This window comes from Rhododendron vialii, chromosome 2a (genome assembly GCF_030253575.1).
Source record: "Rhododendron vialii isolate Sample 1 chromosome 2a, ASM3025357v1".
NCBI classification, from domain to species: Eukaryota; Viridiplantae; Streptophyta; class Magnoliopsida; order Ericales; family Ericaceae; genus Rhododendron; species Rhododendron vialii.
Window position 1 is genome coordinate 44,005,674 of NC_080558.1, and position 20,011 is coordinate 44,025,684.

At 36.3% G+C, this 20,011-nt stretch overlaps 1 protein-coding gene across 2 annotated transcripts; it reads left to right on the forward strand.

Annotated features, from left to right (window-relative positions):
- Window positions 1–10,365: 10,365 nt before the first annotated feature.
- Window positions 10,366–18,356, forward strand: LOC131315626 (probable copper-transporting ATPase HMA5). Of its 2 annotated transcripts, XM_058344794.1 has the most exons (6): window positions 10,366–10,757; window positions 14,363–15,754; window positions 16,151–16,405; window positions 16,576–16,698; window positions 16,811–17,290; window positions 17,775–18,356. In XM_058344794.1, exons 1-6 carry the CDS (start codon window positions 10,452–10,454, stop codon window positions 18,189–18,191), a joined length of 2,973 nt encoding a protein of 990 aa, XP_058200777.1. In that variant the 5' UTR covers window positions 10,366–10,451; the 3' UTR covers window positions 18,192–18,356. The 2 variants fall into 2 exon arrangements, with proteins under 2 accessions (XP_058200777.1, XP_058200778.1); XM_058344795.1 differs by lacking the exon at window positions 16,151–16,405.
- Window positions 18,357–20,011: the final 1,655 nt, after the last annotated feature.

Below are 20,011 nucleotides of genomic sequence, written 5' to 3' on the forward strand. Positions count from 1 at the left end.
AATATTTTATATACGTCATAAAAAAATATTACTCCGTAAGAATGAATCGATGGATATTTTCATCTTTTTGCTGCCTTACACCATACATATTACGTTATGTCAATCGATCGCAGCTAAATCGTTAACAGAAAAAAAAATTGGTGCATATATATCAGTAACTTTTCTTTAACAAAATAATTCCATCGTTTTGGAGATTTTTTCGGTTTTGTTTCATTTGGACTGTTTCTCTGGATTTCTGGGTGTTGTTTAGGTTGTTTTGGGGGGTTTTGGTTGGTGGTTTGTTTTGGCTCTTTTTGTGGTGTTTCCGTTTGGATTCTTGCCTTCTATGGGTTTTGGTTCTCGGGTTGTGTTTTTTTGTCAATGTGCCTATGATTCATTTAATCTTTGTAATCTCTTCAAAAATTAATAAAAAAAATTTGCTTATGAAAAAAACGAGAGAGAGAGAGAGAGAGAGAGAGAGAGAGAGAGAGAGAGAGAGAGAGAACTCAATGGGGCGAAGAGAAGGAAGCTAGCGGGGAATGAAACAAGAAATAAGAGGTTGTTTGATATTAAAAGTTTGGAAGCAGATTTTTTGGGTAAAAAGTGAAGAGAGACATGAGTAATAAATGGAGAGATGATTATTAAAAACCGTTCCGAGCTAACGTAGATATATCGGAATGTTTGCGCATGTAATTGTATTGGTTTGTCAAAATTCAATGTTCTGCTTGTTTGGAGCAAAAGATTTTCTTACAGCAAATGGTTGGTTTAGAATCTTTAGTTTTTTTTTTTGATCATATTGAATCTTTTAGTTTAAATGAGGGAAAAGAAGCTGCATGCATGCCCTTTGGATTCTTTGGTGCCAATACCAAACTCAACCCATTTGAAAAAGCACACCACCAAACGTAGCTTGGAGGCAAAGCCACCAACAAACCAGATAAAATAGATAATAATAAAAAAAACAAATAAAAAAGCATATATACTACTAGTACTACTATTTTATTTGTTTTTAAAGTTGCCCAATTGGGCCCATATATCTTAATCCCGTCATTACGAATCATCATCTCCGTCACTATCTGTGTCGCACTATAAATCACAAGTTATGATCAGAAAGATCGTCAATTCCGGAATTCTTTTAATTCGGCCCAACTTTCCCTCGTCTCGATTAATTTTTTTTGCTAAACAAAAAGAATTTATTAATATTTAAAAAGGATTACAAAGATTAAAAGAATCAAGAGCACGCCCACCTCGATTAATCTTGAGGCGTGAAGTTAACGATTTGACAAATTATTCAATGATGCCAAGGTTTGGATTAATGCTGGTTTTCATGAAATTCGTACACGTGAATATCATCAAAGAACAAAAGGGACCCAAATAATTCCCCACCGTTCAAACTAGGGCACTCTACTTATGAAGGACAAGCAAAGATCGCAACGAACGTAAGGGACCCAAATAATTCCCCACCGTTCAAACTACCATACTTATCGTTCACGTGTACAAAATGAAAACTACTCGAGTAACAGGACAATATATTTCCATCGGTCTTGGTGACGGTTTTTTGAGCTTCCTAACGGCAAAGGTGAAAGCGTCTGCAGCGGATCCGGTGATGTTCTAGCGTTGATTCTCCGACCTGCGGCGAAAACGAGCATATATATGGTTCATGGTGGATCCATCGGATCCAGATCGAGATGTTTCCGCGTTTACTTGCTCTTCATTTTGACATTAATTTTACATGTTGCCACTGATGAGGGAGCATTATTAGCTATGAATCGTATGAAGGCAACCTGCAGAGGGGACCAAAAAAAATGGACTTCTTTAATTGACATCCCAAACACAACCTAAGATGTTTGATATTGAAATTGACATATAATTGGTATATGTGACACATATATACCTTGGATGGGACTTAGCCTCATTCCAGAACACCTTCTTAAGAAATAGGTATTTATTTCACATTTTCAAACTAAAAAATAATGTAAATGAAAAATAAATTTTGATTTTTTTTTTTGCACTGTTCAAAGGATTTCAATGAGATCTATCAAACAAGATCTATATTGCTAGGAAAATTATTTGCGTAAACACATTATTTTTGAGCTTAAAATTACCTTCTTAAAAAATAAGTACTTAATTTAGGTTCTGGAACCGGCCCTAAATTTAATATATTTTTTATAAACTATCATGCCAATTAAGTGCAACTCTCAGTTCACATCCTTAACAAAATATGTCTTTGACATTGCAATAGCTAAGTGATAAGCATCCGATAATACAATTAAGGGTGCGCTAATTGTCTAGTTTTAGTTATTTCTTTCGTTAATTTAGTGATTTTTAATTGCTTTTGCTCGTGAGGTAGCGTAACCTTGTTTTGTAGGAATTTGCCTATTAACAGGTGTTTTTAAGGCCCAAGGCATGTCAAGAGATAAAGGTGACCCGACGGCTCGCAAGGCAAGGCAAAGCAGCAAGCAAGACCAATTGCTGAAGTTAAGCACTTCGGCATCGATGGGAAGTATCATGTTACAGCGATGCCGAAGTACTTAGTGACCAATTCCCTACCTATCTCGGCATCGATGGGAAGCTAAATGTTACATCGATGCCGAGACCTTTAGCTGCAGCTTTAAGCCTTTCTCCATCGATGCCGAGGGCTTGAAGAGGGCATTTTTGGAGCATCTTGGAGAATATTCTGTGCGCGCACTTGGAGGATATAAAAGCCATAATGTCACTTTGTACAAAAAAAGTAGAATAAATTTGATTGCATCATTTTTAGATCTAGATCTAGATTTTGAATTGTTCTTGGTTGTTCTTCAATTTTCAGCTTTGAATCTTTAAATTTTCTGTCTTAATTAATTAGTTTTTGATATTGTCGTTTTCATTAAAGTTGTAGCGAATCCCTCGATCTATCGTTTAATCTAATTTTCTTCTAGTGTTGTTATTTCAATTATGCTAAGTAGATTTTTGCTTGCTCTTATCTCAATAGATATGTGTGAGTAGTTTTTCAAGGTTAGTTCATGGGGTGATTAGCACCTCATGGCTCAAGTAGAATTGCGTTTTTCATCATAAAGTTTAAACCTTTGGTTTGAGAATCGATGTGGGGTTCGGGTTTATTTGTCAAATCGCTAAGGTGTTAATCTCCTTGATCATGTGTAGGTAAGAGCATCGTCTACTTACCACACATGATGCTTAATTGGGTGAAAAATGTAGTTCAACTCGAGTCGTGGGTGTTAGTAATTCCTAAACCTAACCTGCTTTTTATCCTAGTTTATTCCCGTTTAATTTAGCCTTTTTACCTTCCACTGCAAACATAAAACCAAGTTAGCTACCTAAAAGCCGAAAGCCCTTGCTTGCATCTACAAATCCAACAAAGCCGTATTAATTATTTCCGTGGGTACGATCCCGGTCTTCCGGATTATTATGTTTCAACTGACATATTAAGCCTTACGCTTGGGGCGTTATTCCTTATATCGGAGCGAACGAAGCACTAAGCCTCAATCCATTAATTTTTTTTTCCTAGTTTCTCATTTACTGTCAAAACACATACCATGAAAAAGGAACAGTCAGAGTAGATAAGATCTAACTTAACATTGTCAACTTAATAAGCCAAGACAAGATAAAAAAAAAGGAAAACTTGAAATAAAAATGATATAAATTGAGATACGTACGGATCTCCACAAAAAAAACACACACACACACATATAAATAAACCTACCTTTAGGTATGGATCTCCAAAAACCAAAATACATTTAGTTCAATTTTTATACTTCTCCCAGTTAGCTCCTCCCAAGAAACACCCATTTTGGTAACATGCACATCTTCCAAAACTAAAATTCAAAAAAGCAAACAATAATATTTCTATAGTTTACAAATTTTAAAAAACTGTTACAGGTACTATGAGAATGGAGGGAAATTTATAAAAATAGGGTCGGTTGAGCCTACTCAATTTTCAAAAATTCTCATAATTGTTACAGATTTAGTACTTATTTCACAAATTAAACGAAACGGAATTGGAATTTTGCTCCAAGTTCAACATAAGTCAAAAAACCGCCCTAAAGTATTCAAGCCAAACGAACAAACAAAGAAATCAACTGCGAACATGGTGAGAGCCAGTTTCACAGTTGGATGGAGAATCAAATGACGAAATGGTAAATCATGGAGCAATTTTTACCATTTTCTCTCATTGGCTAATGAAAGATTCTGCTTCAAAACAAAAGTAGTAAATTGCTTCAGATTCAATGGCTATAAGAATCACTTGTCAAAAAAAAAAAAAAGTCTATAAGAATCTTGGCGTTTACCAGAATCTTTCATTTTTTCGTATTTTGTCCGTCACCATTTATTTGTTCGCTTTTGCTTATCTCATAATATTTGTCTATTTTACGAACTTAATGAGTCACATCCTATGCAAATTTATTTTTTCTCCTTTTTTTTTCAAATTAAATCAACGTCATTTCAAAGTCAAGGGGTTTAACATGAAGTTAAAACTCTAGAAATGTTATATTAAAAAAAAAAATTCCAATGTATAAAGGCTTTGCCCCCTCTAGTATTTTGGAAAAAATTATCAAATAGTGGTAACTTTGAAGTACAAGGATACCAACATTAATTTCTAAAGGCTAAGGATTAAAATATAACAAAACATAAAATTTGAGGGTTACATAACATTCTGAATATTCAATTAATAAAATTTCCAATCTTTCACCCATAAAAATCCCACATTGCTAAAACTTTGAAGGCAGTTTCGAGAAAATTGAAACAGAAGAGAGGAGATTTTTGGGAACCCCAAGTAACCTTGGTGAAAGATCTAAGGTGTAGGTATGCTTTTGCTCAATCGTTTTACTAGATAGATTGAAGTAAGTTGTTACTGCTCTTGCAATCTGTTAATTTATGAAAAGCATAATTAGGTATGGAGTGTTGATATTTTGTACTTTTTTTTAGTTTTAATGTATTTATTCATGAGGTAAGAGCATCTATAATGGATTTGGTAACTAGTGTGTTAATTGTGTGTGTTAAGACTTAATAAACAAAAATGCATTTTTTGTGCCACAATGCTTGTGTTGTGTGTTAGAGTGTGCTAAATCTAGTAGTATGCCAGCATATGTGTCAAGTTTGACAAACAAGCTAACAAACAATAAGTGTGTCCCATATCTATAAATTCAAACTCTAACCATAAAACATAAAAGTCCACTACTCTTTTTTTGAAAACTTATCGTATGTAGTTTTTTTTATCTGTATTTCTATATATGCGTTTTCACTATATTTTGGCTATTAATCAAAGTCTTCAGCATTCTATCATAGCTAAACACAAAGTGTTGACTAAACATATTGAAATGGACTAACATTTTAAATTGCATGATCACCAAAATTTGAATAACATTTCGCTCAAGCTTGAATGTCAAATAGAAATGCAATAGCATTTTAAATAGCTTAAATGTCAAATAGAAATGCCGCTGTAAGTTTTTATAGCCGTTGCTTTTGACATTATTGTAAAGAGTTAATATCAAAAAATAACACACTCCTAACTAACCCATTAAAGGTACTCATATATATACTAACACACTTCTAAGTTGGCAATGTCTAACACACACATGTGGGACCCATTTTTATCCTAACACATACCTTAACAAACATTTTGACACACAAATATAACACACCCATTACGGATGTTCTAAGTCTAGGGGTGCTAATCGAGCCAAACAAGTCGATCACAATATTGTTCAAGCTTGGATTGACTCCTCGCTACATGTGTTCAAGTTTGGCTTGAGCTTGAAACTTTTTGAGATTAATTGTTCAAGCTTGGTTCGAGCTTGAAATTTTGTGTTCGTGATAAGTTTGGCTTGACTTGTGAAATATGCAAGCCAATGTCGAACTTTCAAGCATAAGCTTAAACTTGTAAAGTTTTGAGCTTTCAAGCTAGACTCATTTATCGAGTTCCAAATGAAAGAGGCTAATTTAAAGCCATGAAGAAGAATTAGCATTATTAATCTAGATAAAAAAAACTCATAAACATTAAATTTTATTACCAGCTACAGTCATTAAATTAAAAACTCTCAAACCCTTAAATTTTCATATCTCACAGAGGATATTTCCTATTTGAATGCAATGGTACTGTAAAATTGATGAAAATATTCATATGAAATGTTGATACATATCTCATATTTTGGAAAATTTATTAAATCTACCCCTATATTTGTAATACTAGCGGATTACTTGTGGCTAAAGACACTCCTAATAATAATCTCATTTTTAAAATATCCATATGTATTAAAATATTATCTCAAATCTGTATCATAAACAGAGTGGTTTTTTTTTTTAAAATGTCTAGACATATAAATAAGAGCAACATTTATCGCCATCGAATTTTTTTTGGTTAAAATAATAGCCATGGGATTAGAAAAAGAAACAAAAAAAAATCTAATTATTGCTTTCCTTACTAAATCAATCAATCTCTCTCCCTATCTCTATCTCCCTCTCCCTTTCCGTAATATTTGTTCTCCCTCTCTTTCTCTATCTTTATCACGTTTGAGAGAAATAGAGAGAGGAAGAAAAACGTCTAGGCATATAAATTAATGAGAGCAACATATATCACCATCAAATTATTTTTTGTTAAAATAGTAAATAGAGCAATTTTCTATGAAAATGTCTAGGAATATAAATGAAGGAAAATTCTAAAATCAGCCCAATAGGCTGACGATAGTAGGTGTGTAAATATGTATTAAATGATGTAAAAAGTGCACAAAAATACATGTTTTTCTTATCTTTTAGTGTGTTTATCGTCAGCCCAGTGGGCTGGCAATAGCAAGACCGATAAATGAAAGCAACACTTATTGCCATCGAATTATTTTTCGTTAAAATAGTAGCAATGTGATTAGAAAAGAAATAAAAACAAGAAAATCTAATTATTGCTTTCATTACCAAATCTCTTAATTTCTCTCTTTTTTAGTACTTCTTTCCTCTCTATCTCTATCTTTATCAAGTTGAATTGCTTTTAGTTAAAATACTCCAAGTCTTTTTTTGAACGGTTAGTACTCCGAATCTTTGACCACACAAGATTGTGTGGTGAAAGATGAGGACGGCCATAGAATTTCAATGTACAGTGAGTGAAACTTTATTTCTTTTTTCACATATCAAGGGCGATATCGATTCCTAACCACATATATTACAAAATAGTTATCATCAGATAAATTGTTGTACATATTTTCAACCAACCTATTCATCTACAAAGATATGATTAGAGATGCATATAATTTTGCGCATCCATATCCATTTCAAAAGATTCAGTATTGAATCTAGTTTTAACGTTTTCACAGATGCGTACAATTTCAAGAGGAGGATTATCGAATTTTTCTAAAAATATCTTGGGATGACCGGGTGTTGAATTGTTTTACATGACATTGGGTGGACGAACCTACATAATTGTGACGTTCAAATGAAAAAACTACTATAGTAATTTCTAAAGCAATTCTAAAATTTTGGTAGGGCAGCGCTTGAACTTATCCGCTCCGAGCCTAGAGTACTACGTAAGGGTGTCACATGTAAGAACACTATAGCTCAATTCTTCCTAACTTTATTGTCTAATATTTTTTTTTGGTAATTTTTTTTTTTACTTTTGTAACGCTCCGATTTTCTAAGGAATTTCGAAAGCAATAACCTTAAAATATACTGAATTTTATAAACTACTAGGCCCCTATTTGTCGTTATACAAAATGTACATTAAAAAAAATACAACAAAAAGAATTCAACATTTTATTTAAATATCTTCAGAGCAACTCTAGTCTTGACTCAGATCTCAAGCATACTTGGTCTTCGTTCTTGGTATTCTTCCTGTGTCAAACAGCTCCAACATTGAACCCTGCACCCTCTGACAAATTGATCGCCGAAACAAACGATTTACCAGGATACAAACGTATCCGTGAGTGATAATTCACCCAATAGAATAATCTCAATCCTACCAACCCCTTACTCTACATTTAGCAGATCAACAATATATCAATTCATAGGAGGTACAGAATAATAACTCTATCGCCTTTTCTTTTACTATCAATTATGTTACATGAAATCTAAGGATCCTTTCCACAAGGTCCTTTCCTCCCATATCCACTAACTTTGACCATCCCATGAAATAACTCTCCCTTTATTTGTCTTGCACTATGGTTCTAAGCAAATACTATTAAATTATATATCCAGTCTAGATTCGCTTACAACCATAATAAAGGAACAGCTCACCATGACAATTCAGCATTAGCGGTCGCACTATCTCATTGTCAGGATCCTTTACCGTCTTCCAACTCTACACACTGGGTACTTTATCATACCCATAATCTACACACTGGGTACTATACCGTATTCAAGGATCCTTTACCGTTTCCCAAAATACTGTACCCGGAGTCCTTTACCGTCCTCCACACACACATTGGGTACTGTACCGTATTCAGGATCCTTTACCGTATCCCAAATACTGTACCCGGAGTCTTTTACCGTCCTCCACACATACACTGGGTACTGTACCGTATTTAGGATCCTTTACCGTATCCCAAATACTGTACCCGGAGTCCTTTACCGTCCCAAATACTGTACCCGGAGTCCTTTACCGTCCTCCACACACACATTGGGTACTGTACCGTATTTAGGATCCTTTACCGTATCCCAAATACTGTACCCGGAGTCCTTTACCATCCTCCACACACTCTGAGTACTTTACCGCACTCGGGGTTCTTTACCGTTTCCCCAACTCAACTAAAAGTACTTTACCGTACTAGGGTCCTTTACCGGCACCCGGCATTCTCAATCAACTTTACCATTTTATTCTTTACTTATCCACGTCTATATGTTCACTACTCGAAATCATCCCATGAATCTAAGTGCATTCTAACACGAACAACATGATACAATCAATAACAGCTCGATTCATAACATAATACATTTCAATGAGATAAAAAGTACATATCAAATAATATTGTGCGAGTAAGTAAACACATAATATTTTATGATTGGACCGATGCCCTTAAGATTCGTTGAACAAGTAAATTAATTAATTATAGCATGCGCTTATTCTATTAAAAATAAATCAACCACATAGTTTAGGTTCAAATTGAGAACTAAAGTATATTCAGGGGGCAAATTGTAATTTTATAATATCTCACTTTAAAAAAAAACGTGCATGCTATAGTAGCCTTCGATTTTTCTATTTTTTTAGGAAACAGAGTACTTCTGGTTTGATTCGCGGGTATGACAAATCCCATTATAACTTTTCAAATTCATCATATAGAAATTATTTAATACTTAGGAGAAAATAGGGAAGCAATTATTCTACCTTAAATCCGACCGAAAGAGCGGGTACTAGTTTGCGGGCGATTTCGGTAAAATGAAAAAGACAGCGGCGGCAGCAGGAGACTCGGGGCTAATTGGAAGGTGGTTTGTGGATACTTGGTGATGTAGTGGTTGATTGAGAACCTGAATATGATGTACGGAGGGATTTTATGTAGAAATCCGTCTCTCTCTCTATTCTAGACTCAATAATAGAATTGTGAGTGAAATAATATACTGGTGTTCAATTTTTGGATTTATGTGGGTATGTATAATGGGAGAGAATAAGGTAGTGAGAATGTGAGAGGATAAGTGTGGAAGTGGTAGAATGGGGAAGAAGAGTGAATGAGAAAGATACTGATAATGATAAGAGAGATAGAGGACAAATGCCACATTTGATGGGGTTTTTTTTAATCTAATGTATGTGGACGCGTATATGTATAAAATAAGAATGTATGTGGACGCGTTTATGTATAAGGTGAGAATGTATGTGGACGCATATATGTATAGGATGAGAGAGAGAGAAGTGGAGAGTTAATTTGAATAGAGTTCTAGTTAGAATTTAGATAGGAAAGATAAGAGATGAATATGAATCTCTAATTTCCTGTATATCTAAAATTTAAATATATATCTTAAACAATAGCGCAAATAATATCAATTGTACACGTAATAATATATTTTAATTATTCAATCTAATTAATTATTGAATTAGAAATTTAAAAATATAAATTTGTATTAAAAAAAATTAGGCCAAAAATTCGGGTCGTTGCAACTTTAACCAACTTTTTTCTTCGTTTTAAGTCGAAATTTTTGGAAAAAAATCATTTGCATCAACTAGGAATCGAAAAAGTATAAAAAATGTGGATTGAGGTTGAAAACACCTTACTTAAGACGACACTTTAGACCCAAAAAAACAGCTTAGTACTACCTCTCTTTTTTTTTTTTTTCATTTCACTTCACTTTTTTTGTTTGTTCATGGGATCAATGAATTGAATACCTTGTCAATTTTTAATATAATTCCCGCTGCCACTTTTCTTTCACTGTTTCCAACGACCTCACCTTCATATACTACGCGACGCAGGGGGAGCAGATTCCAGGGGACACTCCTTTCCCTTCCAAGTCTCCTCGTCTCCTTGAGAGAGAGAGAGAGAGAGAGAGAGAGGGAGAGGGAGCGAGGCGGCGTAAACATGGCGGCGCAGTTTCTCTCACTAGCGTGCATGAGGAGCGAGAGTAGTAGAGGAGGAGGAGACCTGTCGCCGCGGCCGCACTACCCGTCGATGCCCAAGTACCCGAAGGGGGCGTTGTCTTCGGAAGAGGAGAAGAATATGGAAGGGTCCGAATCGGCGGCGCTGTTTTCGGTGGTCGGGATGACGTGTGCGGCCTGCGCCGGGTCCGTCGAGAAGGCCGTCAAGCGGCTGCCGGGGATCAAAGAAGCGGTGGTTGACGTGCTGAATAACAGAGCGCATGTCATGTTCTACCCCAGCTTCGTTAACGTAAGTTGATAGGATAGCTCTCCAGTTGGCCTAAAATTTTCATTTTGGAATATTTTTTCCGTATTTTTATTTTTATTTTTATTTTTAAATTTCACGTAAAGTTTATAAGTGATGCGTTAAGTTTCTTGATTAATCACTCGTAAGCTTTACGAGAAATTTAAAAAAGGAAAAATAGGACAAAAAGAAAATAAGTAAAGTTACTGAAACGAAAAAATTTGAAACAATTATAGTATATGATTTTCGTATCTTTCGTTTACTCGGAAATTTTTTCAAACTGGCCGATAATTTTGTATTTTTTTTTAATTTCTCTCATCATCGGAATGGAAGATTAATCACCAAAAGTTGACGTGAAGTTAAAGCAAAGATCGTTGCTTATTAATAAACCCTGTCCTTAAGCTCCACTAGGGGTTGAGGGGTTTGAGCGAATCATCTGGGTTCAAAAAATACACTGAAATCTTATATTATTTTTTTTTGGTATAATTTAATTTTTCTGTAATATTGTCTCCACCTGATCATCATTCATATTTAGCCAAAGTTGATTTGTGAATATATAGATAGCATAGTTCAACAAAATAAAATAAATCAGGCTTTGATAAATTTTCAAACCAAAAAAGATGTCTTAATTTATATAGAGTTTTGCCTATAAATTTTCTTTTTAATAAATTTTTGTAACCGTTGAAAAATCCTAGAGGGGCCCTTTGCTTTAAGAATAATCGCTCTTCCTCTATATATGATATATACGTGTGAGTGTATGGTACAGAGATTGGATTTACAATAATCCTTGGGACACAACACAAACCACACCCGCATAAGTTGCACTGCATAATTGATGATTGCAAAGTAGTTTCAAAGTGGTTATTATCCTATTCCGAAATTTGGGATTCACATTCAACATTCAACCAGACCACCGTATGGTCGAAATTCCTATCGATAATTCCCAAAAAGATAAATCAAGATTTGTACTCCGTATAGGCTATTTCAATACGGCACGGATCGTCTCATTAGATTTAACCAACAGCACGACCCGTCTCACGTTGTATAGTCTATCTCAAAGCCTATCCTGAAATATTAGAAACCATTATATGACAGTGTTTAAAACCGTGGATACAAACACATTTGAATATCAGAAAAAATATAAACTCTCATAAAAAGTTATGAATCAACCAAGTCATACAATCAAGTCGAATATAAAATCTTAGAAATCAAATAACTATGCTACTTGAAGAGACCTCCTCGTCACCGTAGTCAAGGAATTTAGCCGCTCATAGAGTTAGAATAAATAATCACGAAACACATAAACTCCATTAAAGCTTTCGGCAGAATAAAAAAAAAAAAAAACCCAAAGCACCGTGATTGTGATCCGCGAGCCGTGATCGAAGTGCTGAAGCCTTGCTTGTGCGTGAACCAAGTCTCCGCAGCCCCATTTTGTTTCTGCCGTGGGAATAAGATATCTCTCAAAACCCTTTTTTTTTTTTCCTTCTTTATATAGTGGACCACTCCCGTTCTAATCAGCCGAGAATTTTTGGCTTTTAAAGTATATCAACTCCTTCTTCAATTCCTTCCAAATTGTAATTAGTCGGCCCACTTTATAATGGTACAATTTCCAGTCAATCATGATTGGGTCACAATGGGTTTTGACCCAAATAAGACCATTTCACGCCATATACTCATCAATTGCCGCTTCGAGCTCTAATTAATTTTGACAACCGACTTTGTTTTTACATGAAATGAAATCCAACTTTGCGCTTTAACTTCAAATGTTATCTATCGGCTCAAAGAGTCTTGAAACATAATTAACAAGTATCAAATTCCAATTAGCGCACTAAACGAACATAACAAACCTAAGTTAGGGGGCGTAAATAGGAATATTTACGCACTTATTAGGCTCCTAAGAGTTGTAAATTTTCAGAGCCCTAAAGCGACCACACCTTAAGTTTTAGCTTAGGGCCGGCTTTGAGCGGGTGCAGTTGGTATTGTGGTAGAGTGTTGTGTCCCTAATTTGATTGTTAGATACTCTCTCCATCCCAGTTTGTTTGTCTAATTTCGACATACGTGTCTTTTCAAAAATTGGCTATATCTCGCAATCTATAATGTTTTACGTAATTTTGAAAACATCATATTTTATATCTAATTGAGATCTATCAAATAAGAATCATATTGCATATAAAAAATATTATAAATTAAAACATATAGAAAATTTTGTAAGAGGTCCCAAATAGTGAAAAGTGACAAACAAATCGGGACGGAGGAAGTATATTTGTTGCGTTTGTGATTAATAGTAGTTGCAGTGGATTTGGTTGGTTGTTTGTTTGACGTTGTTCAATTACGTGACCAACCAAAAATTATGGCATTTCTAGTTTCGAGGAGTTGAAATTAGGAATTAGAAATGCTTGACCTATGTTTAGGGTTTGAAAATTGAGTTTCTTCTGGTTGCAAGAAAGAAAAATTAAGGTTCGAATCTCGAGGACAGACCAAGGTTATTACCCAGTTGCTACAGGCTTAGGCCCGATGATTACCTGGTATTGGTGGGAAGAGGTCTATCAAAAATATCAGAACCACACCCACTTACACACCATCTTGCACCCCCACACAGCAGCGGTGTAATCGGCTACAACGAGCCCACCAATGAATTGTTCAAGATCGGTTTGGAAACTTAACAAGTTTCAAAAAATGGGTTCGAGATTGATTTGTTTATTAATTAGTCAAATCTATCTTGAATGAACTTTTAACCAGTGAATTGAGCTTGAGTGGCTTGTTATCTTATGGAGCCAAATAATCAAAGTCTCCTCTGCTCTAGAGGCTGAAGCATGGGCTATCCGAGTTGCAGTTTCCATGGTCAGAGCTTGGGGAAAGAGAGAAGCAATCTTTGAATCCGATAGCGAACCTTTAATCAAGATGCTGCAGCATAATTGGGATCAAAAGATCTGAACTATTCAAGCTTTACTTGATGATATTCTTCCTCTCTGGAAACTTTGATTTTAAATTAACTTGGTGTAATCGAACGTCTAATAGATTTGCTAACTGGATTGCTAGTTGTAGTAGGAAAGGTTGTGTCTCCCATATCTCCCTAGTAAGCTCTGTTCTCTGATCCAGTAGGATCTCTAACAGAAGATCTGCCTTTCACAAAAAAAAAAAAAAAAGATTGATTTTTGACCGCGAGCAGTTTGGTTCATTTAACGACCCTAGTTTTAGCTGAATTTTCCAGTTGATATTCTGAATTTTCAGCCAAATCTAAGGCAAGAACCTTCATTTCTCGTTCGTTTTTAGGTGCGTATTGGTTGAGTTTTGGATGGACTCATGGCCCATATTACTACGTGTGCATGTGTAATATAAGTACGTTCGCATGAATATTTCGAGTTTGTTCTTGGAAGCGTCTCGATGTAAATATTAGCGATTTTGTGAATACTTGTAAGTTAGTCAAGGAAATAATCAAAGGAGTGAGTACTAGTAATTTCATTTGTGTTCTGAAACATTTTTCTAGCTTTTTGCAATGCTGTTCATTTCTTACAAATAGTCATGTTTTAAGAAAGCTCTGCACTTCATTATACACCTTCTGTCAACATTCCCACTGTTTTCACATGTTAGAATTTGTTATTCTTCTCCAGACGGAAACAATTCGAGAGACCATTGAAGATGTCGGATTTCAGGCAACGTTGGTAGAAGATGAGACAAATGAGAAATCCACCAATGTATGTCGGATTCAGATAAAGGGCATGACTTGTACTTCTTGTTCTATGACTGTTGAATCTGCTTTGCAAGCAGTACCTGGTGTTCAAAAAGCCCAAGTTGCACTGGCAACCGAAGAAGCAGAAATCCGGTATGATCCGAACGTTGTCAGCTACGATCAGCTATTAGAAGCCGTAGAAGACTCTGGGTTCGAAGCCATTTTGACAAGTGCAGGAGAAAATACGAGCAAAATACAGCTAAAAATTGAAGGAAAATGGAATAGTCATTCGATGAGAATGATTGAAAGTTCGCTTCAAGCACTCCCAGGTGTTCAAGAGGTAGACATTGACCCTGAGCTCTTCAAATTTTCCATTTCTTACAGAACAGATTCGACAGGACCTAGAGATTTGATCAAAGTCATCGAGTCAACCGAATCTGGGCGTTTTAAAGCAATGTTTTTCCCCGAAGCAGGAGGAAGAGAATCCCATAGAAAGGAGGAAATAAAACAGTACTATAGATCCTTTTTGTGGAGCACAGTGTTTACAATTCCAGTTTTCTTAACTTCTATGGTCTTTATGTACATCCCTGGACTCAAGCAGGCAATGGATACTAAAGTGGTGAATATGCTTACTGTGGGAGAGCTTATAAGGTGGACCCTAGCTACCCCTGTTCAGTTTGTTATTGGTCGTCGATTCTACATTGGTTCATACAATGCATTACGTCATGGCTCCGCCAACATGGATGTTTTGATTATGTTGGGAACAAACGCAGCCTACTTCTATTCAGTGTACTCTGTAACGAGAGCCGCAACTTCTCCATATTTCAAATCCACGGATTTCTTTGAGACTAGCGCGATGCTCATTTCTTTTATTTTGCTTGGGAAGTATTTGGAGGTTTTGGCCAAAGGTAAGACGTCTGAGGCCATCGCAAAGCTTATGGAGCTGTGTCCCGAGGCGGCTATATTGTTAACCCTTGATAAAGAAGGAAATGTAAAAGGTGAAGAAGAAATGGATAGTCGGTTGATACAAAAGAACGACGTGATTAAAATTATTCCAGGTGCGAAAGTGGCTTCAGATGGTTATGTCATATGGGGGCAAAGCCATGTAAACGAGAGCATGATTACAGGAGAAGCGCGGCCAGTGGCAAAGAGGAAGGGTGATACGGTCATAGGAGGCACGGTGAATGAGAATGGTGTGTTACATATAAAGGCAACTCGAGTTGGATCGGAGAGTGCTCTTTCCCAAATTGTTCGGCTCGTGGAATCAGCACAGATGGCTAAAGCTCCGGTGCAGAAATTTGCTGATCGCATTTCCAAATATTTTGTGCCTCTGGTAAGTGTACCTGATCTATTTTTTTCCCAGTAAATTTCTTCCTAATCCAATATTCGGAACTTATTCGATGCAAGGGAAACTATGTACATTGAAGTCCTTTTAATGAGAACTTTCTCTGTGCTTTATATTTTAGGTGCAGCAATAAATTTGTCAGTGTCGAGAAATTTTCTTACTATCCTACTTCCCTTTAAGGTGCGATGTCTTATTGTCCTTGGTGGGAAACAAGTTTCGGAAATAGGACTGTCCTCTAAGTATTCTTGGGGGAACTTTACTGTATTAGTTTGCCAATGAAGATTCAATCTCTAGATCTGCTGGATAGAGACACGGAGTTAGCAAACGAATAATAGTTCTTTTCATTGTTGGCCTTCAGTAACATTTTCTAACTATACTTTGCAGGTTATAATTCTATCTTTTTCCACTTGCCTTGCCTGGTTTTTAGCTGGGACATTTCATGGCTACCCGAGATCTTGGATACCTGCCTCCACGGATATCTTTGAGCTTGCGCTGCAGTTTGGTATCTCTGTTATGGTCATTGCATGTCCATGTGCTCTAGGCTTGGCCACTCCCACTGCTGTTATGGTTGGTACTGGTGTTGGGGCTTCCCAAGGTGTCCTAATTAAAGGGGGCCAAGCACTAGAAAGTGCACACAAGGTAGCTTGAGAAATCAATTTTCTTCTTTAGAAACTGCACTTCATAAAATTTTTACTCATGTTTATTACCTTAAAAGTCTGACATGCATTGCTGATCAAATTGGAAAAAACACCATTCAAATCCAGTTTATGTAGCGATACTAGAATCTTGATGCGTATGGTTTTTTGTAGGTGAACTGCATTGTCTTCGACAAGACAGGAACTCTCACCACAGGCAAGCCAGTAGTTGTTAACACAAGGCTGTTAAAAAATATGGTGCTTCGAGAATTCTATGAACTGGTTGCTGCAGCTGAGGTATCAACTGGCGATTTTAAGTTTCATTTAATTTCAAGATGCCCCTTGATTTTTTGTATTCTTCGAAATTTCCTGACAAAGGAGTCCTCACAATGCTGGGTATTTTTTTAAGGTGAACAGTGAGCATCCTTTGGCCAAGGCCATTGTTGAGTATGCCAAGAAATTCCAAGAAGATGAGGAGAATCCTGCCTGGCCAGAAGCTAAAGACTTCAAATCCATAACCGGCCATGGAGTGAAGGCCATTGTTAGGAACATGGAACTGATTGTAGGAAACAAGAGCTTGATGTTGGAAGAAAACATTGTCATCCCAGTTGATGCTGAAGAAATGCTCGCGGAAACGGAAGGTTTGGCTCAAACTGGGGTTCTTGTAGCCGTAGATAGGGAGCTAGTTGGAGTCCTTGCCATTTCTGATCCCTTGAAGCCCAGTGCTGGTGAAGTCCTTTCCATTCTCAAATCAATGAAAGTCAGAAGTATAATGGTGACTGGTGATAATTGGGGAACAGCCAATTCAATTGCCAAGGAAGTTGGAATTGACACTGTCATCGCAGAAGCCAAGCCAGAGCATAAAGCAGAGAAAGTAAAGGAATTACAGGTAGCAATTCGAATAGGCTTCGACCCTATATTATCACTTCATGCTTGTTCATCCTAAAACGTCTTGCATGAATCCTCCATGCCATGACTTATCCGGTCTATTCATCCTTGATTAAGCATGATAGATTGGTTGACAACCTCTTTTACTCCCTCCGTTCCAATTTTTTTCTCAATCTGCCCTTTAACTGGGAAAAATAAGTAATGTATTTCCCTGGAAAAAAAAATTCAAGATATTGTCCACCAATCAGCAGTCTCAATGAAAATCCTTGTAGACAAAGTTCTCAAAATCGTTTGAACTCAGAATGAATTCAAAATATAGAAGATTATTTTGAGATGTCCAGAATAGTAAAAGTGGAGAAATAAATGGGGCAGGGGGAGTATCAGTTTTCATAATCTTGGAACTTCTACATTGCCATGTTCTAGCTACGCATAAATTTAGCAATCCCATTATTTACATGCTATGATCATACCTCTTCAATGCACAGGCTGCAGGCTACGTCGTGGCAATGGTGGGAGATGGAATCAATGACTCCCCGGCACTTGTAGCTGCAGATGTTGGAATGGCAATTGGTGCTGGAACAGACATTGCTATTGAGGCAGCTGACATAGTTCTTATGAAGAGCTACTTGGAGGACGTGATAACGGCCATTGACCTTTCAAGGAAAACCTTTTCGAGGATACATCTCAACTACATTTGGGCTCTAGGTTATAATCTCATCGGCATCCCAATTGCTGCCGGAGTCCTTTTTCCATCCACTAGATTTCGGTTACCGCCATGGATTGCTGGAGCTGCAATGGCTGCTTCTTCGGTAAGCGTTGTTTGCTGCTCTCTCTTGCTGAAGAATTACAGAAGACCCAAAGTTCTGGACAACCTTGAGATAAGAGGAATAGTAGTTGAGTAAAAGAACTATGATTGTGTTAAACTGGGCTTCTTTTTTTGTTGTAGAACTTATTTGATGTTAAGCTTGCTCTCATACCCCGTTCTAGATTAAAGTCTTGTGCACCTGGTACAACATTTACCAACTTTGGCGAAACTTCGAAATTTGGATCGCGATATTTCTGTTTGATTTTTCTTAGTTTTTGTTGAATTTGCATTAAGTTTTGGATTAATCATTGGTCTTGATGAGAGGAATTTAAAAAGTAAAACATTATGACCAAAAGCAAAACCAGTTCCATTGAGACCAAAAATGATCGAAGTTGTCTTGATGTCCTTAGTGTTCTCCTATCTGAATTTTTTCCATTTCAGTTTTTATATTCTTATAAATTTTCCGATTCTTCTTGTCAAGGCAAATGATCAATTCCAAAATAATCAATAAACAAAAGATCACTAGAAGTTTGCTCGATTACTAATTAAAATTGAATAAATCCTTTTAGCTTGACTTGCCCAAACTGAATTCATCCTCTCTCTTTTTGACTGGCAAAAGTCAGTATTGTTGGAATAGTTAAATTAAGGGCACACCTTAGAAGAGGAATTGAACTGCTGATCCTCCTAACACCTAAGTGCACTGCTAATGCCGTTGGGCCAAAGGCCTCTCGGCAAAGCTGAATGCATCCTTATAGCTTGTCTATTGAGCATATACAGTTTTGAACTTTATACTCTAGGTCATCCTCTAATTGGTCTAATAAATTCACCTTTATCTCAGGTATGCCCATAAAATTTCACCTCAATATCTTAACAGCCTTAACTAGTATTTCCTGTTTCATGCCTAAAATTTCACCTCAATATCTCAGCCTTGACTGCAAATTTTTTTTAAAATTATTTCCGGCGCTAGAGTACCTGAACCAGCTATAGCAGTCATGTAGAAGCCGTGAAGTGGACAAAGATAATTTAAAACAATTAGCGGTCGCAACACCCGATAAAATAATTGAAAGATGTCAGATAAAAAACAATACTCAATGAGAATCGACCTTTTGACAACAAAAAAATAAAAATAAAAACAAACAAAATCAGTCGGTACAGTTGTGAATTTTTTTATAGTGCCATATAGCAAAATGCAGTGGTACCGAAAGAGTACTTTTACCTTGGTGTGTATTCGACCGATGCCAATGTTGTGGCACTACCCTTCATCTCCATAGTAAACAGATCCAACTCAGGATTAATTGCTCATATATCAATCAAATATGTTGTTCAAAATTCAGGTATCATGTTTGCGTACTCTCTCGGCACTATGTATGTGCAGAGAGATTAGGTTGGCAAGCCCTAAAAGCACTGAATAATATTATCATACTAGGTACGGGGCGACGTGCAAGGCACGTATGTCATGCCCGTTGAAGAGAATGAGTTTGGATTTTGTAGAATCAAAATATAGGTTGTGGTCACAATGGTAAAAACAAATGAGTTTAACAAAAGCACCGCCATATTTATGAATGATCAGTATGAATTTGATTACAAGCATTTTATCAAACGCACCTGACTAAGTAATTTCTTGCACCTAGACCGAGCCTACTACAACTCCAGTGCCACACCTAAGACAAGCTTTCATAACAACAAAAATTACTCCCTCGGTCCCTATACTGTGAGGTTCAGTTCAAGGACTTGTGCTGGAGTTCTTCACAATGGGTAGGACATGTCAAAATACAAATCGTAAAGTGACTAAGAACAATTATGCTAACGCCATGTCTAACTTAGGGAATACCAGTTCACTAGCAAATATAGTTGTGAATCCATCAGCTATCTGACCAAAAAGCATGACCGCAGCAGTATCCCTTATAACTTTACAAG

What these genes read in the sequence shown, in the direction of transcription:
- LOC131315626 (XM_058344794.1), top strand. Translation starts at nt 10,452, where the DNA reads ATGGCGGCGCAGTTTCTCTCACTAGCGTGCATGAGGAGCGAGAGTAGT. An exon ending in TCTACCCCAGCTTCGTTAAC is followed by an intron (nt 10,758 to 14,362) that starts GTAAGTTGATAG and finishes ATTCTTCTCCAG; the next exon opens with ACGGAAACAATTCGAGAGAC. An exon ending in AGAAAGTAAAGGAATTACAG is followed by an intron (nt 17,291 to 17,774) that starts GTAGCAATTCGA and finishes TTCAATGCACAG; the next exon opens with GCTGCAGGCTACGTCGTGGC.